The following is a 23,410-nucleotide window of genomic DNA, read 5'->3' as shown; positions in this document are numbered from 1 at the left end:
TTTATGTGTTAACCTATGGGACTTTGCCCTTCGTTGCGAAACTACTCCGCGAGAAACTGTTATCAACAGCAAATTTTCCTCACTGGGAGCTCAAGTGCCCGGATGCTATATTCCCCTCGTTTTTAACACGCAAATCCCACAGGTGTTTGTCAAAGAGGGGAATATGGAAAATTTGCTCCTCTTTTCCCTGCTGGAGTGTAACCCCACGCGGGAAATACAATTTCAAAGAATCATAGCTCAGATGCCTGATACGGGTAATAATAAAAGTTCTTCTGCTTACGTACAAAATTCTGAATGAGCAAGCCCCCAAGTATCTCACAGATCTTGTTTCTTTAAGTTCCATTACTTCCTCAAGATCCCAATGCAATTGACTCCTGGACCTCGTACTTACACAAAATATGGTGATCCTGCTTTTTCTACAATTGCCCCTTCTCTCTGGAATTCTCTACCTGCCTATATACACAGGGATGCCAGTGGCAAATTGCTCTTGGGCCGGAAATTTTTTTTGTGAACGAAACTGATGTGCGCGAAGCGCACATCACGAGCGCGAAGTCCCTTCGGCCGGGGTCCAGGGCCCGCTCAAGGGCCCTGGAAGCTCTGGGGTTCTAGATGCTCTCTGGTGCAATCTGAGCATTTCTGAGAGCTCTTCTTCCCTCAAATCTAATCCAGAGAAATGAATTTGTAGCAAAAATAAAGAAGTCCTAGTGCCGTAAACTCCGTAGTTTTGCTTCGTTCAGCTGACTCGATCGACTCCCCATACTCTCTCAGCGCTGTAGCTGTAGCGAGAGCGCAGCATGATCCATGCACCGCACATCATCGCCTAGAAACACCACACGTTGTTCGATCGCGATCGCACGTGCCGGTACATTGTATAACGCTTTCCAGACAATAATGTGGTCGTATTCTAGAAAAAAAAAGGAATTTGTAGCAAAAATAAAGATGTCCCAGTGCCGTAAAATCTGTAGTTTTGCTTCGTTCAGCTGACTCAATCGACTCACCACACCGTCTCAGCGCTGTAGCTATAGCGAGAGCGCAGTATGATTCATGCACCGCACCGCACATCAACTACATAAGTACATCGCATAGAAACACCACACACTGTTCGATCGCTATCATCGCACGTGTTGCATGTCCCAGCTAGCAGCAGCAACATCGCGCTAGTTTTTTATGACAGTCGTTTTGTGATATTCTCATGCCCAAGTATATGCGAAACATACTACGGAAATCGTGAAAGTGAATGTCCCGTAAGTTTAGATGATCATATTTTTTCGTTTTTCTCTCTTTCTTTCTTTGTTTCTTTCTCGTGTTTTTCGGCTTTCCCACACAGACGGAAATAATATACGTGATATCACGAAGCCGGAAATTGGACACCAAAATATGAAAAAGCCGGAATTCCGGCTATTGCCGGAAAACTGGCATCCCTGTATATACATCAAGCCACTTCCGTTAATCAGTTTAAGACTCTGCTGAAGACTTATATTTTTAGTAGATAGTCCTTTGGAATGGTCCAGTTGTGGGTCGGTTGATGGAGGTGCACACTGATTTTGATTTTCAGTACTTGCATTTATACACTGTATCTATTTTTTGTATTTTTGTATTATTTTGGTCTAAATATTAATTTTTTCCGGTAAACTGTGCACTTATTAAGCGCCTTATAAATATATTCTATTACTATTATTATTAATAAATAATATGGATTTATATTGCACTAAATCCACTCTATAGAGTGCTCAAAGCGCATACATACTATTATTACCCAGGTGTCTGGATGCAATTTTTCCTGCCAGCACAGACAGTGCTCTCTCTCCACTCCCTGGGGAGCATTCCAGCCAGTTGCCATTTTACAGGAGCGCACATGCTGATAAAACCAACATAAACATTCTAATCCTACCAGGTAGTGTGGTACCCATTTGTACTCCTGGGTAGAAAGCAGCAATGTGGATAGAGCAGCAATGTGGATAAAGTGCCTTGCTGAAGGGCAAACATGTCGGGCTTCGTGGGGCTCAAACCCATGAACCTAAATCAAGCTCATGTGATTCAGAGACGTGCGCCCTTACCCACTCGGCCATGACACCTCCACATGTGCAACAATTTGTACACTTGACTGAAAAGGTCATATTTATCTTGTGTGGACAAGGTTATGCTTATCACCAACCTTATACTGGAGAGGGAGCCGCTCAAAGTTTTTGGTGGTTTCTGGAAACAACCAGTCCACGTGCTTGAAGTCAGATGGTTTGACACGATGGTCTTTACCTGCTGTCTAAAAAAGAGTAGCAAAAGAAAATATTATACCATACATGAGACAGAATGCACTCCAAGCACTAAAAGTCTGCAGAACAGGTAAAATATATGAATTTACAGCATTGACAGTTAAAAACATAAACATAACAGTGCTTTGGAAAGTTTTGAAAGAATGGTTACTGTATACGCTATATATTTCGCGGGGGTTTTATTTTCGCGAATTTCGCGAGTCGGGAGCTATTCGCGAATTTAACAACACGCGAAAATATTACCTTCCAAAACGAATCCCATGCCTTGATGATACGAAAATTTCAGTACTAGTAGTAAACTGTACCATGTCATGGCTTACCGAACAGACCATATACTAGTACTGTGCTGGCTAAGCTTGTTTACGTACATATAGCACGTCCACGTCTACTTACAAATACTTTAGAGAGCCAATCCATTATCGCAAGGGGACCACTCATCAGAAATCTAGCGCGATGGACTTAACCACTTCAAAAATGTTGAATTCTAAATTACTAGTTAGCAGAGTTTGGGAAGTTTTTTTTTTCATGCAGTGTATAGCTAGTATCATTCTTATTTGCTAGTAAGTTGAAAATTCACACTTTCTTTGCCACTTCATATTTTCTCTGGTCCCCCAATCGCGAATTTAACCACTCGCGAAAATGTGTGACAGCGGCAATTCGCGAAAATTTATGTACGCGAACATTATAGCGTATACAGTATTAGCTAGGGCATGATAACAGAACCACATCTAATATAAGGACAAGTTTGTTTGTAACTTTTTTTTTTACTGCCATGTCCAAATATAAATACTTCATCTATTTGAGCGTAATAGATATCAAGAGAGATTACACTTAAAACAACAGCTCATATCTGTCAAAAGTCAAGCAACATTAGGCAAATAAGTACCCACTAAGGTATGCATCTATAATGTCAACAGGGTACTCTACTCTCTATCACAGATACTTAAAACAACATGAATATTATGCCATTTACACACCTACAAACTCTTCAATGTTCATCTATTCTTGCATCTTAACCTGTGGAAGAGTAAGTCCCAAGTATACTTGGGCAGGCGTCAATGGGTAATGAGACGAGTGTTATTGCAAAATCAGCTTGCCCTTCACAGCTTTAATAGTATGTACGCCTTGACATTACTCAGATGTCCTTATAATCGACACAGTCACATGTTTCATGAATTTGGCCAGCTGTACATGCCTTGGTTAAATGCAGAAGTTTAGTCTCAATCTGTTTTTCAGGCTTTTCTCTGAGAGCATTCAATGTCCCCAAATGACAGGATGGCAATTCACTTGTGCGAATGCAGTCAAGCAGTACATGTTTCCCCTTTCCACAGTCAACCGCATGTGCCATCAAACAATGCAAAATATCAATTGGACATGAGATTATGAATAGAGTCCTTCTGCTGTACACTTTATGGGCACCTGAATGGGCTCAGCGAAAGTAAAAATCTAGAGAGCTCAGCTTTGATGGTTATGTGCGTCTTCATATGAGTTATATATCAAAACAAGCCCACTATTACGTTGCAAAAAGTAAACTAGACAAAAATACATGCACTTTTATACAGAAAAAGAACAGGCATTGATATAAGAATCTCTAATCTTTTGATTAAATTTCTGCACATGGTTAGCATTACAAAAATTAGAACTATTGCTTAGGTCAACAGCTCAAATAATGAGAGAGTAGTTCAAGCCACATATTGCATGAATTTTATGAAAATTTGCCATTACCATGCCATGGTAATGCATTGCTCCATACAGACAGCAAAAGGTGTCTCGCACATATACCAAAATTATGCACCCACGGAATAACTACCACAAAAAATTCGCAACGAACTGCACATGCCTGAAGGATGATTCCAGAATGTAGTTCGATTTGCACAGGATCAACTCTGCGCAAATCTCTTCAGTTAAACACCGCGACTACAGTTGTTCTTGATCCCATGCATTTATTATTGTGCTAATTCCAATACATCATACCTCTACTCTGCACACACTCTTCAAGTTTTTTCTCAAATCTGTTGTTACTTTGTTTGTCATAAACATGGGAAGGTTACACAAATCTTTGTTATTCCATATATAGTCAAACCTGTCTATAGCGGCCACCCAAGGGAGACGAAAAGAGTGGAGGTTACAGACAGGTGGCCGCTATAGACAGGTTATCTGACATTTTGTGTGCATTGCCTACATGAATGTATTGTTGCATGCATTAAATATGTAGTATGTGTACACGTGTGCACGCGTGTGCTTCATGCATTGAACAATGCCGGCCGGTATTGATCGAGTTGTTGCATAGTAGCATGCGTAGGCCTACTTAAAACAAGATTTTTTATGTGTATTACTATGACTGCGGAGTGGCAGGTGAATGCAGCGGTGGCCATGGCTAAACGCTACCCATAAATGACAGGCACGGCTGCGAAGCAGCAATACGTGCTGAATTATATCAGCTCGGCTGCGGCTCCGTATGGGTCTATGGCCGCCATAGACAGGTTAAAGTCAACCATGGGAGGCAAAATTGGTGGCCACTGGCCGTGTTAGACAGGTGGCCGCTATACACAGGGTTTATGACACGGCTTTAATTTCTCTAAGGGGGACTTTTCAGTGGCTGCTATAGGCAGGTGGCCACTATAGACAGGTGGCCACCAAGGCAGGTTTGACTGTACTGGATATCAGATTCTGCTATATTCATGTAGAGAATGTACATCAAATCAGATTTTGTAAACTTAAGGTATTTGATCCGGTGGAAAGATCACAAGGTTGTGTTAGGACACTCGTATTGCTGCTGCTTTTGCTCTTCCCACACAGTACACAGGCATCCATCCCACAATAGGTGTGGTGAATATGCCAATGTCTTTTGTGTCCTTGTAGGATTTCTCCCCCTCCCCGCTTTTGCTTACATATTCTCTCTTGCTTTCGTTGTACCCTCAAAATGTCATCTTGTCTCCGGATAGGACCTATACCACGGTACATAGGTCCTATATCAGAGACACTTTGTTTCATCACCGTTGATCCAGTGGGCATCATTGATACTGATTGGTGCCGATAACGTGCTTGGTATTCAAGACATATCCTTTTCTCCACATAGTACTACGTATGCTAGGATTAGCAGTATCGCTAAAACCCCAAACTCTCATAGCACTCCCATTCATAGTACGCATTCATAATTTGCTTGGAGTCTTGAGAAATGAACAGGAAGTGTGTGGAAGTCACATGACAAACTTTGCAATTTTTCAGTGATGAGCGTTCATTACAATTACAGCAAACTGTACCTGGAGTGCAAAATTTCACACTCTGGCTTGCAATTTTTCTGACGAAGTTTTGGGAAGCTCAGCAACCATCACCTACACTTTGCAAAATTCTAACTTTGGAAAATTTTACTTGCAATGTGAACAGCAATAATGAAACAATTTACCTCTTTAATGCGATCTTCATCTGTTTTGACAGGAATTCCTTCTAGGAGAGGACCAATTACATCTGGTGTGAAGAATTCTCTGTGGTTCTGTGGAAGCAAATTTCACACACAAAAAAACATATCATCTGTGTCTCCATTTTGATGAGCTTAATAAAAGTTTTCAAAGCACAAGTTCTGTTTGTTGCACATTGACTGCACATTGTCTTCGTTCAAAATGGGGGGGGGGGGGGGGGGGGGGAACAGCTGGTGCAAAGACTTTCCAATAAAATGAATTTGGGAAGTTAGCAGTTTGCCGAGAATGATTACGGATTTCATCCCTTTTGACCCTTTACACCTGTGATGGTGTGTTGAAATTCATGCTACCTGATTTGGCTTTCCACAGATTATGCAAGATGATCTACTATGTATATTGTTTAAATTTTACGCAGGAGTGCAACATTCATCTCTAAACTTAAGTACAGTCAAACCTGTCTATAGCTGCCACCTAAGGGAAACAACAAAAGTGGCCACTATAGACAGGTCAGTGGCCATTTTGAATTTCAACATTTGCATGGTATAATAGCATAAACTACGGCATATAATTCTTAAACAAGAGACCCGCGGGTCTAGCGCTCACCTGAGTATCGCAAGTTCACCTTTCACGCAGTCACTAATCTAAAATTATTCACAGCTCTACCAAAATTTGACCAGGCATTCTGAAGTACATGTAGAAGATGAAAATGTACAATAAGGGCCCAAATTTTTAAAGATTCCTTAATTTGGGGAATTGGGGGCCCCCTGGGGCCCTCTGGGTGGGGCATGGTGCCCATTTTGATAAATTGAGATCCTGACCCCCTAAGGATGCTACCTGCCAAGTTTGACGAAAAATCTATCATGAGGTTTTCAGGAAGAAGATGACAATGTACGATTCAGGCCCCCATTTGGACCTTCCTAACCAACCCCCCCCCCCCCCCCCCCCCCCCCCCCGCCCCAAGAGGGGCACCCCTGGATCTCCTATGAACAAACTCGAAACTACAGTCATTAATGTACTCACTCATAGTATTATCTTAGCTGTATAACTTCTGATTCTAGAGAAAATTTTTAACGATTCCTTCATTTGGGGGGTTTGGGCCCCCCTGGGGGCCCCCTGGGTGGGACATGGTGCCCATTTTAACAAATTGAGATCCTAACCCCTTAGGGATGCTACCTGCCAAGTTTGGTGAAAATGGGTCATGGGGTTCTAAAAAAGAAGATAAAAATGTACAATTTAGGCCCCATTAGGACCCCTCCTCACCTCCCTCCCCTGGGTCCCAAGGGGGGCACCCCTGATTCTGCCATGAACAAACTTGAAACTGCAGTCATCAATGTACTAACTCATAGTATTAACTTAGCTCCATCACTTCTGGTTCTAGAGAAGAAGATTTTTAAAGATTCCTTAATTTTGGGGGATTTGGGCCCCCTGGGGGTCCCCTGGGGGCCCCCTGGGTGGGGCATGGTGCCCATTTTAACAAATTGAGTTCCTAACCCCCTAGGGATGCTACCTGCCAAGTTTGGTGAAAATGGGTCATGGGGGTTCTCAAGAAGAAGACGAAAATGTACAATTTAGGCCCCATTAGAACCCCTCCCCACCCCCCTCCCCTGGGTCCCAAGGGGGGCATCCCTGATTCTGCCATGAACAAACTTGAAAACTACAGTCATCAATGAACTAACTCATAGTATTAACTTAGCTCTATCACTTCTGGTTCTAGAGAAGAAGATTTTTAAAGATTCCTTAATTTTGGGGGGTTTGGGCCCCCCTGGGGGCCCCCTGGGTGGGTCATGGTGCCCATTTTAAGAAATTGAGTTCCTAACCCCCTAGGCATGCTACCTGCCAAGTTTGATGAAAAATCGGTCTTGGGGTTTTCAAGAAGAAGATGAAAATGTAAAAAGTTTACGCACGACGCACGACGGACGACGCACGACGGACGACGGACGACGGACGACGCACGACGGACGACGCACGACGCACGACGGACGACGGACGCCGGACGAAGGGCGATCGCAATAGCTCACTTGAGCCTTTGGCTCAGGTGAGCTAAAAACAAACAAACAAACAAACAAGCCAGCAAATAAGTTTGCATGAGCAGCTATAAAATTGAGATTTTTTAGTGGTACAATTTACTTCATTTTTTCATTTTCTTTTTAATAGCCTACTTCTATTCATTTGATTTTTTAAAAATAGCATTTTGAGCCTGTGGAACTGGCTTGTACTGGTTTTCCACAAATGGGGTTCAAGAGTGAGTTCGAGGGGATTGATAATGTGCAAAGCTGACGAAAAGAAGAAACAATACCCAGACAGATATCCCATTGTCCTTATTCAAAGGATCTAAATCATGAATTAGTCGGCATCTGGGTAAAATTCTACGATGTTATTACGAGCTGTCTCTGCCTTGATTTCTAGCATTCAGGGTGGCATTACTAAAGTCTAGATCTAGAGGTTTCAGTCAAGTTAGTGGAAAGACAACTTTTCATGACAAAGATACAAAAATATAAAGATACAAAATGAGTGGCTGCCACCCGCATTAGGCAGGTGACCGCTATATTGAGGGTCTATGATACAACAATTTGTGTGGGGGATTTTTCAGTGGCTGCTACAAGCAGGTGGCCGCTAAGACAGGTTTGACTGTAATCATGTTAAGTTTTACATTGTTTACAATGTTTATCACAGTTTATCCACGTGTGAAAAGGAGCTATTTTCATGTGGATTTCATTATTCATAAATGAATGTCAAGACACTGTATTTACATTATTTCTTAAAGAATTTCTCTAAGGAATGTAAGAGAAAAGATAACATGTAACTGAAAAGTTTTTTATAGTTCCCTAAATTTGTCATACTCCATTAACACATGAAAAGCTAGTTTTTGTTGTTGTTGCATGGGAGTATTGCATAAAAATGTTTGCGTCACATGCACATGCATGTGGTACTTGCTTGTGTATGTACAGCATATCCTCATAATAAAGAAATGTTGATAGGGCTTGGCTTGTTTTAGGGCCCTTTCTTGTAACTCCTCTGGAGATGTTTTGTACTAAGCACTCATTATCATGGGCAGGTTGATGGGAGGCAAGTCTGTAGAATTTTTAGCACCTTGTTACTGTGAGAGTTAAACTGGTATAAAGATAAAAAAGAAAATGTTTTTTTTTTGCCTAGTATAGGTACTTTAGAAAACCGAGTACACATACTGGTAAAGAAACATGCTTTGTTTGGTATTTGTATATTTGAAATTATACACTTCATTGATTATATGCTAGAGGCCAGTAAAAGAGAAAATCTTGGGGAAACTTTGTATATCTCTTTCATTCAATCTCTATTATTTGAAGATATGATTATTGTCTTAATTCATTCAGAGCAAGCATTTATAATAGTTATAAGAAATCTTCTAAAATTGTTATTAGATATCAACCAATGAGACTAAGGATACCTGTGTCCAGTATTGTACACAGAGAAGCAAACTTACTATTCTAGGGAATGGTTTAGTCAGTGTCTCAATGGGAATGGATGTAAAGTTTTAATGCCATGCTCAATTATTATTACTTCTTTCTGTTTCATTAGTGTACTTAAATCTCGAGACAGTAATTATCTACTCATCACCTGCACATTTTTGTTATTACTTGCACATTTTTGTTAGTTATCACTGAATAAAATAGGAAAAAACATTAATACCATAATTTCACTTTCTTGTCCAGTAATTCACTACTTATATCACTAGCACATTTTTGTTAGTTATCACTTGCACATTTTTGTTAGTTATCACTGAATAAAATAGGAAACAACGTGATACTACAATTTCACTTTCTTGTCTAGTAAGTCGATGGTGTGTTTGGTTTATTTAAGCAGCATGAATGCAATTTACACTCTTGATCACACAACACATGGCTCAACATCAATGATTTTATATTAATGTAAGTTAGATTTTACAACTTTCAACTTGTGAGGGAAAACATTGAATAATAATATTCAAAAAGATTTATTACAGAAATACATCTTCCATTTTCCAGCTATATGATCCCAAATTCATAATGTGCACCACAGTTAAAAAAACAAAAACAAAACATTTTCTGTCAAAACTAACCTTATTGTAAGGCTCCAGACTGGCTAAGATGTTGCTAAGCACACTGAGGAGAACCATCTCATCCTGAAAACCACTCCAGATATGGGCCAGATTGATGAACTGAGGCTAATGGGGGAGAAGCAGGAGAAAGATTAGATTTATTACCAAATGTGATTAACTCCACACCACACTCTTTCCTAAAGCCCCCGTTCCACTATCACGATTTGGACCCCGATCTGTCCCGATCTAGCAGATCGGGAGAGAGTGGCAAGAGCGTACAGGGATCGGAAGCATCGTAGCAGCAGCGTGTGGAGGTCAGGGTTGGAGCGGGCATTTTTTCAGATCGGGAAGAAATTTTGAACCGGTTCAAAATTTCTTACCAATCTCCCCGATCAGAATTGATCGTAGCGTAGTGACAGCGTAAACGCAGCGGGGAGAGCGTAGTGACAGCGTAAACGCAGTGGGATGAGCGTAACAAGGTCTTTCTGAGCATAGTAACATCGGCACAAGAACGGGAAGTAATTTTAGCTGTAATTTTCGAAGAAGAAGAAGAGATGAAGAAAAAGAAGAGAAGAAAGCAGCGAAGCAGCTACCCAAAAGGCGAAGAAAGAGAGACTGCACGTGATGCTGAAAGAGGAGGAAGAGGACATAGCAGAATTTTGAAGAATATGAAATCATCTACAGCTGGAGGAAGACGGACTATAAAAGCAAGGACATCAAGAAAAAGCCTTGGAAAAATCAGCACATCTTTGTTTATACAATGCATTGCTGCAAAAGAACCGTGAGTTGAGGAGCCTCTTCGAGGTCCACAGTATATTTCTTCGGTTCTGCATGCTAATAAAAGTTGACTGACTGCAGACCGACAGTCGAATTGGGGTACATCGGGGCACATCGGGCACTTTTCAGCTCTCTGAACGGGGTAACAGCGTGATAAGATCGCATAGATTGTTCAGAGCGTAGATACAGCGTGCATCGATTGGATAACATCGGCAACATCGCACTGACAGCGTAGCTACATCGTTCAAAAGCGTACCGGCAGCGGCAGAGATCGTAATGTCTCATTCCCTATCATCGTAGTAAGAGCGTAGCAAGCACTTGGTAGTCGTACTGCAGTGTACTTAGAGCGTTCTAACATCGTACTGTGTCCAGATCGGCTCAGATTTTACCCGATCCTTCCCGACCTGAGAAAATTGTCAAATTGTAGCGAGAACGGCATAGTGGAACGGGGGCTTAAGAAGAGATTTGTCCCTTTTTGTTTTTTCCACAAATCAGGTTACCAAGACAGCACGGAGTCCAACACAACAAACAAAACTCTTGCGCCTCTATTTCTGAGGCCAATTTGATGTACTGTAAATCGTCTCAAATTATTTTAATACTGTAATATTTTTTCCAATAAAGTTTCTGCCTAAAATGATTCAATAACGATGATTAGGGTTCATCAGACAATTGAAAAGCATAATTAGCACAGAAATATTGACAGCTTATTGTATATGCACAGGTTTATAAGAATGCTTTAAAGCTGTGGAAGTAGTTTGTTCCCCATTGTTTGTTTAATGTAATCATGGCAAGGCTTGGTCAACTAAAACAGGCAATATGTCTTGTATAGCCTCATCTTGCATGATGCCATCATGTGTACAATCGTGTATTAAAACATAATTTTAAGTAATTCAAAACTTTTAAAGTAAATCTAACGCACAAAGTTTTGCATTGGATGGATGGCATGAATGACCATGCGGGACCATCCATAGCTGGCTACAATATACAGGACGGTGAAACTCATGACAGCCAGATTGGGTATGACAAGGCACTGCCTAGAAAGCACTCTTTTAACTGTTGTTCAAAAGTCTACTTTGGTGTCATTCTTTGAGCAGGAAGTGCAAAAAAAAGAAGTGTGCTGTGCACTTTATATAATCCAATGTTACTGTATACCAAAATGTCACTATGAGGATAAAAATGATAATGATAACACGGTGCTCACCGCTTAATCAGGAAGGGTCGGGAGACAAGTTTTTCTCCTGTTTAAGCGGTGCTTCCGCATAAGCGGTTGCTGATATTGGTCTGTGCAAACCACACAACATTAAGCCGAGTATGTGGGCATTACAGTAAATCAAACCCGCTGTTAACCACAGCAGCAAGTACACGTGCACTATGACACGCAGACACAAAACAGCAATAAGAAAATTGCCCCTTATTTTTCAGTTCAGGGCAAAATACAAATTTGTCAATCAGTCGTAATGAAAACATTTCGACAGAAGAATTTCATGAATTTGAACTAGAGCACTCGCACAGGAGACCCGTTCGAGCACATGTATCCCCCGAATCCGTCTCCCATACCCCATCTGGATTACTTTTTAGGCCAGAATGTTATATAATATGGCAACTGTCGCAGGATACAATAAAATCTGATGAGAAATGAGGCTAGTATATAGCACATGCAAGGAATATGACATGTCATCCTACAAAAGTTTGAACAATGAGAGCGCTGGCAACGAAAACTTGTGTTACCTAGAATAACTCCCCATAAACCTCAATAGCAAGTTCGAATAAAATCCGACAAGAAATCTGGCTGATAGAGCATGCACAAGAAATGTGACTGGCATCCAAGTTGGAGCACTGAGGGCACCACCACCACAAACTGTTGTGTCCTACATGTACATGTAGAATGACCATCCGTTCACCGATCCTTAGCAAGTCTGAATAAAATCCCATGGGAAATGAGGTTACATGTAGTATAGCACATACAAGAAATATGACATGGCATCCTCAAAAGTTGGAACAATGAGGGCGCTGTCAATGGAAACTTTTGTTACCTCGGATAACCCCCCACAAACCGCCATAGCAAGTTTGAATAAAATCCGACAAGGAATGTGGCTTATAGAGCGTCATGGTATACAAGAAATGTGACATGGCCTCCAAGTCGGAACACTGAGGGCGCCGTCACCACAAACTGTCGTGTCCTTCATGTAGAATGACCGCCTCCTTAGCAAGTCGGAGTAAAATCCAGTGAGTAACAATCAAGTTATTGCTTAAATAAGCATTTTTGCAAATTTTGACATGATCAGGGTGACCTTTGACCCTGTAAAAGGTGGAACAGTGAGGGCAGCATTTAGGTATAGGTGTATAGATTTGACTATGATACATTTACATACCAAATTTGAAAAAAATCGGTCAAGAAAAAAGGCCAGCGTCGCACACACAAGCAGACCCTGTTAAATTTACCTTTTCATGTATACATACGGAACAAGCGAGGGCGCCACCACCGAAAACAATAGGCATCTTCATTTCACTATAATGCACCTTTTTGCTCAATTTGAAGAAAATCTGATAAGAAATGTGGCTGATAGAGTGCGCACAAGAAATGTGCATTGGCATCCAAGTCGGGACACTGAGGGCGCCGTCAGCACAAACTGTCATGTCCTTCATGTAGAATGACCACCCATACAGCTCCTTAGCAAGTCTGAATAAAATCCGTTCAGTAACAATCAAGTTATTGCATAAATAAGCACTTTTGCAAATTTTGACATGATCAGGGTGACCTTTGACCCTGTAAAAGGTGGAACAGTGAGGGCAGCATTATCAATAGGTATAGGTGTATAGATTTGACTATGATACATTCACATACCAAATTTGAAAAAAATCGGTCAAGAAACAAGGCCAGCGTCGCACACACAAGCAAACCCTGTTAAATTTACCTTTTCATGTATAAAGATGGAACAAGCAAGGGCGCCACCACCAAAAACAATAGGCGTCTTTGTTTTACCATAATACACCCTCATGCCAAATTTGAAGATGATCGAAGAAGAATTGCAGCCAGTAGAGCGTTCACAAGAAAATATCTGCGGCGGACGCGGACGCGGCGGCGCAACGAGGCCATATCCATAGTATCCTCCGAACTCTGTTTGGGGGATACAATAATTACGCAGTACCTGCTGCATGCTACAAGGATTAGAACCAACACTTGCTTTCGGGCAGAAGCTTGGTGGTCTAGTGGAGGTGACGCCTGTCCAGAGCTCAAGTATGTATGCCCATGATTTTTTATCATGGCTACTACTAACACACTGATCAATTCAGTGCTTATTTACGTTGATGTAGGGCAATTTGTCAATCAGTTGCAATGATGAAATTAATTCATGATATCAATATTAGGTGTGGCATACTCAGGTAGACTTATACTGTGCAGTGATTGATTTAAGAGCACCATTTTGTGTTTTTCCTACACATGAATCGGAATACACTTTAAACAGCTTTTTCATGTTTGGTATAAACAATAGAAAGTTTTTATACAGATAAATAAGATATATATCTTACTTGCTTGTAAATTAATGTTTTGGTAGGGCCCTGTGGATCAGCTGGATCAGTGGGGAAGTAATATCCATTCAATGTTCTCAGGGAAGATGTAATCTCTAGTCACTCTTGTCTCATGGTTGATATTCCTAATGTTTGCATTAGTACATCTTTGCCATTTTGTATGGAAAATTGTGCTCAATGTGGGATGTAGGGTGCTGCATATCACATCACAGCATTTTCATGAAATTGTGCAGTTTCACTATTCATATCAGTACATTTACCATCATGTCTTTTAGGATGGAAACTAGAAATGTCGCTAAGGCGACTGGTATGCCTCCGCCATAATAGACTAGTCAATCTACCCCCCAAATGGCCAAACCCGGAAAAAATGGCAACAGAATTTATTTTTTCACACACATGTTCCACTGATATCCTTAAACAACATACAAAAAATCTAGAGGAATATAGGTGGGGGAACCTGTCTAGAATAGGATCCAAAGAGAATGTGTGTTTTGCCACGTTGTAAGCACAACCACATGCGTTGTTTTCTTGGTGTGTGTTACACAAAGATGCTCTTTGTATCCAAGCTAACATCTACCCTTCATTTACATCATTACATCAGCATCCAGTGAGACTGGCTTCCCTGTCTGTACACTAGTTGTGCATGGTCTTCTAGGAAAGCTGGCATCTAGAGGAATCTAGAGGAATATAGGTGGGGGAACCTGTCTGAAATAGGATCCAAAGAGAATGTGTGTTTTGCCACGTTGTAAGCACAACCACATGCGTTGCTTTCTTGGTGTGTGTTACACAAAGATGCTCTTTGTATCCAAGCTAACATCTAACCTTCATTTACATCATTACATCAGCATCCAGTGAGACTGGCTTCCCTGTCTGTACACTAGTTGTGCATGGTCTTCTAGGAAAGCTGGCATCTAGAGGAATCTAGAGGAATATAGGGGGGGGGGGGACCTGTCTGAAACAGGATCCAAAGAGAATGTGTGTTTTGCCACGCTGTAAGCACAACCACATGCGTTGTTTTCTTGGTGTGTGTTACACAAAGATGCTCTTTTTATCTAAGCTAACATCTAACCTTCATTAACATCATTACATCAGCATCCAGTGAGACTGGCTTCCCTGTCTGTACACTAGTTGTGCATGGTCTTCTAGGAAAGCTGGCAGTTCTCTGATCGTCTTTTCAGTACATAGTCTTAAACAACCTTCAGACATGGATCTTTGTGTGTTGTGCAATGAGTCCTTGACCAATGGACAGTCAACTGTTGTACTGGGAGAAAGGGGGAGCAGTGGTGTCAACGAAGCAGCTGAATTACGGGGGGACAACATTGATGTATGTGCTGGACATTCAGTGCATCAAAAGTGTAGAAGGGACTACACCAACAAAAACATATTAATCAGTCGTGATCTGAAAGCAAAGCTAGAGGGTAACACCTCAACTACTGGTCCCACTCTGCGTTCACAGGAGCCGGTGTTCACATTTAGTAAGCACTGCCTATTTTGCGCTCAACCTGTACAGCCTACCGGGAAAAAGAAAGCCACGATGACACAGTTGTCTTTCCTGTGAGAGCGGAAGATTTCCAGGCTACAGTAGAAAGTATATGTAAAGAACGGCAGGACAGCTGGGCTGAAAAAGTTCACAGCAGGATTGAGCTTGCACAAGATCTCCATGCAGCAGATGCGGTCTATCATCAAGTGTGCAGCATCAATTTCAGAACTGGAAAGCAGATTCCATTACTGTACCAATGTTCAGCTGATGATTCTATGCAGAAACAAGTAGGACGACCTATAATGTCCCACAGAGAGCATGCCTTTCTGAAAGTTGCTGAATACTTGATAGAGAATGATGATGAGCAGATAACCGTGACTGATCTAGCAGACAAGATGGAGGAGTTCTGCGATGAGCCTTACAGTGTGACGTACACGAAGCAAAAATTGCAGGAGCATTTTGGTGACCAGATTATCATCACTTCCATCAATGGTAAAGCCAATGTGGTGACATTCACTAGCACAGCATCAGCCATACTGAACAAGCTCTATGAGACTCCAAAGATGACCGATCGTGAGGCTGAAAAGATGAGAATGGTAGCAGCAGCAGCAGAAATAATCAAGAATGACATAAAGTGCACAGAGACATCGAAAGCTGTCTACCCAACACCAGATGATATTTCCTCCATGGAAAAGAACAATGCCATTATTCCTGAATCCCTCAGACTCTTACTCAGAAGGATTTTTTAGCGAAAAGAAAGCAGAGGTGAAGATAGCCTCAGTAGGGCAGGCGATTGTACAGGCAGCCAGACCAAGAGTTATCATTGCTCCCCTTCAGATTGGCCTTGCAGTGCAACTGCATCGTCATTTTGCATCAAAGTTCTTGATTGACTCCCTGAACAAGCATGGCTTTTGCTCTTCATATTCAGAAGTGAAGAAATTTGAAGTATGTGCAGCAGCTACACAGGGCACAGATATCCCAGGTCTCACTCCTGACCATTTTGTTCAGTATGTGGCAGACAATGTTGACCACAATGTGAGAACACTGGATGGGCTGAACACATTTCGTGGAATGGGCATCATTGCAGCTGTGACCCCAGGGGTAAAGAGAACAGAGCCTGTGCCAAGAGATTCAATACCAAGTGAAGCAACGTTTGCAAAGGCAAAGATCAACATATGCTTCTACAATAAACCATCGGAGAAGCCTTCAAATCTTTTGGTATTCAACAGAACAAGCATTGACTGCATTGATGAAGCATACAAGCTGGACCTTCTTTGGAATGTGGCATGGCCTTTGTGCTCCCCAAGGCCTGGATGGTCCGGCATGATGCAGACTATCAGTCAGGGAGGCTATCCTGGTAAATCATCTGTGACATTTTTGCCAATGATAGACATGAGTTCAAGTGACATGAGCTGTGTGTACTCAACCCTGAAATTTGTCTGCAAAGAAGCTAAGCGGCAACATGTAACACCAGTTATCACCTTTGACCAGCCCTTATGGTGGAAAGCAAAGATGATAATCACCAATGAACCTCCTGACAGTGAGCTGCACTCAGTTGTACTGCACCTTGGTGGCCTTCACACAGAGATGAGCTTCCTGGGATGCATTGGTCAGATCATGTCAGGATTGGGTCTGCGAGAGCTTTTGGAGGTTGTGTATGCACCGAATGCAGTTACTCACATGCAAAGTGGAAAGGCCATTGCTAGGGCAGTGAGAGGACATATCCTTGTAGACTCTGCTCTGAATGCAATGGTGGTAGCCAAGACATTCAACTTACTCCTACCGGAGAGAAGTACCAGTGATCATATGGGGCAACCTGAAGCAGCAGAAGAGTTCACAGAGACAGGAAAAGATGGAGCCACACTGGCTGAAAATCCTGATGATGATGATTTGCCTGCTTTCTTGCATGAGGGTGTTGAAGTGAGTATTCAGGAGATGGAAGTCACCAATGACGTTGATCCCAACAACCATTCTGAATTAGAAGTTGCAGGCATGAGTGAAGACCTTTATGAGGCCATACAAATGTATGACAAGCTCATGGAAGGAGAACTATCTGCAGAAGAAGTGTGCAGTGATGGCCATCTTGAAAAGGTTCACAAACGTGTACAAGAAGAAATGGAATCAATGAAACAACGTACAGCACGTCTGTGGATATAATATATGGAGATGATTTATATTCTAGGCCGCTTCATCAGAGCAGAGAGAACTGGAAATTGGAAGCTCCATCTAAATACTCTCCAGGAAATGTTCCCATATTTTGCTGCAGCTGGGCACAGTTTATATGCCAAGTCAGTAATGATCTATGTGCAGCAGATGCTCAACCTGTCACAGCAACATCCCAGCATCTTTGAGGCCTTTGAATGTGGGCACCATGTCATCCGCAGAAGTGATCGATACTGGGCTGGACTATCATCAGACTTGGTGATAGAGCAGGTACTTATGAGAACTATGAAGACAACTGGAGGACTAACACGAGGTAGAGGCATGTCTGAGGCCCAGCGTGCACAGTGGCTGCTGTCAATGCCAGCTTACTCAAATGTGAATGGTGCAATGCAGGAATTCACAGGCACAGACTATGTGACAAGTGATCAACATAAAGACATATCTCCAGCCAGACAGGCAAGAGATGATAAAGATTCCAATGGTCTCTTGGAGTATCTGCAAGTAAGAGATCCCTTTTGCTCAGAGGATTCCTCTCTTTGAAACATTGCAACAGGTGTGACTGCTGAGGCTACTGTAAATGCAGACACGGCAAAGATGGTTGGAATGAAGATTCTGGAGTCAATGGAGGGTGTCAGTGCAGCTGAATACACATTCAAGAAGGCATCACAGGTGGTGACAATGGACTGCAAAACTCGAGAGAAAGTAAATGGGGACTCGCTTCCCATAAATCCCCAGTTGCTTTTTCAGTGGTTGCTTACTGCGGCACATGCTAGTGAAAACATAGCTGAAATCTTCCAATATGAGCTCTGCAGCAATCCAAGTTCACTTTTTGAGTCATCAGGGATGCCTAGACAAGCAAACAAGCCAGCCCTTGCTGATGCCATGTGGACTGCTGTAGGCAAAGGCAGTAGCATGCCAAGCCAAACAGGGAATAATATGCAATATGAACTTGATGGTGGATCACTACTGCATAGAGTCCCTTGGCCCCGAGATGCAACATTTGATTCTGTGTGTCAAATGTATGTAGAATACGTGTGCAGAAATTTCAAGGACTCCATCGTTGTCTTTGATGGATATGAAGCAGGACCCTCCACCAAGGATGTCACGCATCTCAGGCGGTCTGGGGGTGTGGTTGGGGCACTGGTGACTTTCGTTGGAGGCATGCCAATCAGGACAAAGAAGGATCACTTTTTGGCAAACAGTACCAACATACAACGGTTTGTTTTCATGCTTAGTGAGAGATTGGAAGATGCTGGCTGCAAGACTGTGCATGCTTCTGGAGATGCAGATGTGCTGATTGCAAAGACAGCACAAATGCTGCTCAGAAAGCCACCACTGTCATCGGAGAAGACACTGATCTCTTGGTTCTTCTGTGTCACCATGCAGATCTGACATCCTACCCACTGTTCTTCCAACCAGGTCGTAAACAGGGAAGCAAAAAAGCTAAAGTATGGCACATTCAGTGGACTGTTGAGGTGCTTGGTGCAGATATTTGTCATTTGCTACCATTTGTGCATGCCATTGCAGGGTGCGATACTACTTCACACATCTTTGGCATTGGAAAGGGTCTTCCTCTGAAGAAACTGAAAGACTCCAACTTCAAGAAGCAAGCAGAAATCTTCTGCAGCAGTGAGGCTACCAGACAAGAAGTACAGCACGCTGGTGAGGCAGCACTTGTCTGTCTGTATGGCGGCAGTCCTGATGAAGAGCTGAATAGACTGCGATACCGACGATTCTCGGAGAAGGTAATAACCAGTACATCATCTGTCCAGGTGCAGACTCTACCTTCAACATCAGCAGCTGCCCAGTACCACAGTGCCAGAGTCTACTTCCAGGTTCAGGAATGGATGGATAATTGTCATTTGAATCCTGAAGACTGGGGCTGGTGTAATGTTCGTGGGACACTCCAGCCAAAAATGACAGACTTGCCGCCTGCTCCAGAATCACTCCTGAAGGTGATCAGGTGTAACTGTAAGACTGACTGCAATACAAGGAGATGTACTTGCAAGAAACTTGGCCTTGATTGCACACCTGCTTGTGGAGAGTGCAAAGGGGTTAGCTGTACCAACTCACCAGCAATCACAATGGACAATGCTGATGATGTTTAAGAACATGAAGAGGCAATGGTGTAATAAATGAGAACATGAACATATACTGCATTGAAATGAAGAAAATATTTTGTAAATTAATAGTTTGAATGTGTTTGGGACACTAATTTCCTCAAGTTACCTTTTAAAGAAACCACTAATCCCATTTTAGCACATGCTTGTATTCGGCGGAGGAGCTGAAACATAGGCGAATACACCCATTTTATAATTCCTATGATTTGCAAGCTTTCCCCCACCTCCATTTCTCTAGATTTTTATATGTTTCTTGCAAGAGGTATGGGAGCTGGAATCTGGAAAGAAAAATTCTGTTGCAATTTTTTCCAGGTCATACCACAGGGTGACTGGACTATAATGCATGATTCTCCTAATAGATCTATAGTACATGTGGACAATATGTGGTTACATTTTCACAAAATTGGCAAAATATCAAAATGACAAGTTTGTCACAAATGTGTTGAATGTTCACCTTCCTTGACCTAGGTTTAATTGGATGAATAGGAGAGCATGTATTTGGGGATTGAAGGACTTTAACTTGACTTTGACCCATTCATAAGTTTATGCATTACATAATTTTCAAGGCATGGAGCAAAAGTGCAATTTCTGTATTGAAAAGTACATTGTTACCGTTATCATCTGGCCTTTGACCCTAAAATTCATAGGATAATCACTGTCAGGCAGAACACGCTTTAAGTATGTAGAAAGTTTCAAGATAACTTGAGCCACTTCCGAGATATGGAGGAAAAAGTTAGTTCAGCACTTTCCCTTGATCTTTGACCTTTTGAAATTTGAGGCAAAAAAAAAAGAAAAAAAAAGAAAAAGTTTAAAGAGAATCTCTATTAGGTTATACATGCATACACCAAGTGTAAAAAAAATATAATCCTGCTGGCATTGCATAAATGAGGGAAATAGTAAAATTTTGAAGTGTTGCCCTTGACCTTTGACCCCTGACCTTTGACCCACAAACCCTAAATTCTCTAGATAATCACTGCCAGTCAGTACATGTACACTCAGCAAAAAAAGAAAGTAAACACTCTTTCGAAATCATATTTTTCATAGAAGATTTTCATCTATGCAGGCAAAAGGAGTTTGTACGCACATTGGCGCTCTTTTGATTTAGATTCTGACTCATGTTGACATCAGCCAATCAACGTACGCACTGTTTCGCTTGAATGGTTTGCTCGTTTTGTATATATTGTTATGTTCGCGTTTCTTGTTTCATACGTGCGGTTCTACTCTGAAGAGTGCACGTCGAAAACGTTCAGTAGCAGTATGTATTTGTTTAACACAATTTAGAAGATTTTTAAGAAAATCAATGTATTATATACCATATTAAAGGTAATTTAATTGGCTATCAAGCTAGTAGGTTGATTAAAAAGAAAACTTTACGCATGAGTGAGCACATTCGTTTTTGTACTCCAAGGCACAAAATTAAATATTGCAAAAATTGACATGTTCTCTTTAATTTGCAAATGCCCATCACAATAACATTGACAACAAAAGACCAGTTTAACACAATGAGAGACATGAATGAAATAGAAAAAAAATAAGTTGTTGTTCTCTTTGTCTCTTTATAACCTGTAAGAAAAACAAAGTAAGAAACTAAAGGGGAAAAATAAGAATTTTCTGTCAAGTCAAACTTCAAATGACAGAGAATAATAAGCATAAAGATGATTGAATGAGCAGAATTTCTTTATTTATATCTTTTAATCTAGTGATTTAAGGATCCATGTGAGAATTTCAAGAACCAGACGTTATTTACAATTTCCTTATTTGAATAAAAAGTTCAAATTTCTACCATTTTTGTTGATTATTACTTCTTCTCTTATTTCATTTGAATTTAGATTTGACATGAGATGCTTTATTTTCCTCCATAATTTCTAGCCTTCATTAATCTTTTGGGCTTTAAAGATATCAAAGAGATCAAAAGGTTTATTTTTGCAACTTAATTCGTGTTTCTTTTTGTGTGAAATTTGTTGTTTGTTCTTATTGTTCTATGGAAGAGCACATACGCATGAATGGCAACTTGTTCAGTTTTGCAATTTTTACTTTTGTGCCCTGAAAGAAAAAAATAATGGTGTTCACTCATGCGTAAAGTTTCCCTTTTTGTTGACCTACCAGGTTGATAGCGAATTAAATTACCTTCAATATGGTATATAATACATTAGCTTTCAGTCAAATATTCTATGAGAAATCTAAACTTGAAAAAGCGTTTACTTTCTTTTTTGGCTGAGTGTATATATGCTATGTTCCATGAAGATACCTTGAACAATTTCCAAGTTACGGAGAAAAAAGTGAAGTTTTAATATTTCATTTGACCTTTTGACCTTTGACCGCATGACCCCAAACTTTCACCAGTGAATCTTAACTGGGTAATACATGTATACACTAAGTTTCGAGAAAATATCTTCAGGCATTGCATAGATATGGTGGAAATAGTGAAATTTTACATATTTGGCCTTGACCTTTTGACCTTTGACCTTGAGCATCACCCAAAAGTTGATGGGCACAACTTCACCCCCTAATACACATACATGCCAAGTTTCATTAGGATACCTCAAAAGGTTTTTAAGTTAAGCTGTCCACAAAATTCGTTACGGACAGACGGAAGGGCGGACGGATGGACGGAAGGACGGACGGACAACCCGAAAACATAATGCCTCCGGCACCACTTCGTGGCGGAGGCATAAAAATGCATCACATCATTTTGTTGATGCTTTCATACCAAAGACCTTGGGTGGGTGTGTATAATACCTCATTTGTACAGGGCATTAAGAGTGCTCAAGGAATGCTCCTGAATCCCTCTAAACCCTGTCTAGACAGACATTTGGGCCTTGGAATGATCTAAAGTTATGCCCCTTTTGAAGTGTTACAAAAAACATTTCCCACTTTTGATCCTTAATAGTTTGAAAACTATTCATCAGATAACACTGTCATTTATATGAGTAATAGCTGAATACTGTGCAATTTAGTTGGAGGTGATTTGAATGTGAGAGCATTAATCAAATTTTTTTAAATTCAAATTTGAACCCTCTGTACAAAATGGAACTTTACACAAGAACCAATGATGTGTATGTGAGTGTGTGCTTACAAAGACCTTGAACAATAGACATGGATACCATGAATACCACCTTTTTAGAGCTCTGCTAACTAGAAAGCTTCTGGACTCTTGCTCCAAAGCACATGAATGCTTTATTGATAATTCATGATGGATTGCCCTGGGCACTGCTAGTCTGAATTCATAGTAAAGGGTAAAATGCATGCACATGTTATGTTAGAAGTTCCTGTGCACCCAAACACCACCATGACATTTATGCCCTTCTCAATCACTTCACATGCGCTCTAGGCGAGAGGTGGTTTTCTGTATGAACAAACTCGAAGGGACAGACGTTGATGCACTTCAGGACCCTTGGCCCAACCTTGTGTATAAATGGAATATAAGATACAATATATGGTGTTTTCTGTGCCATTTGGCACTCAAAGCACACAAAGGGTTGATTATGAAACTATGTTGTCAGACATCATACCTGTTTCTCATCACATTTTGCGTACTAACCACTGGACATTCCCGTTGTTGAAATGAAAAAGTTTCTTACACTAGTTAGGAATAA

At 41.2% G+C, this 23,410-nt stretch overlaps 1 protein-coding gene across 1 annotated transcript in view; it reads right to left on the bottom strand.

Moving 5' to 3' along the window:
- LOC139711010 (cilia- and flagella-associated protein 206-like) overlaps nt 1-23,410 on the bottom strand; it is a 205,095-nt gene that overhangs the window by 56,076 nt on the left and 125,609 nt on the right. Inside the window, exons 9-11 of the mRNA XM_071622927.1 lie at nt 9,765-9,869; nt 5,677-5,763; nt 2,156-2,260 (exon numbers count right to left, since the gene is read on the bottom strand). Coding sequence (XP_071479028.1) covers nt 2,156-2,260; nt 5,677-5,763; nt 9,765-9,869 — 297 coding nt within the window. The remainder of the gene's footprint in view (nt 1-2,155; nt 2,261-5,676; nt 5,764-9,764; nt 9,870-23,410) is intronic.

The sequence above is a fragment of the Diadema antillarum genome, unplaced genomic scaffold, assembly GCF_040938485.1.
Source record: "Diadema antillarum isolate AM-2024a unplaced genomic scaffold, OU_Dant_1.0 seq00001602_RagTag, whole genome shotgun sequence".
Classification (NCBI taxonomy): domain Eukaryota; kingdom Metazoa; phylum Echinodermata; class Echinoidea; order Diadematoida; family Diadematidae; genus Diadema; species Diadema antillarum.
Note: the sequence above shows the minus strand (reverse complement) of the source record. Positions and strands in the feature narration are given on the sequence as shown.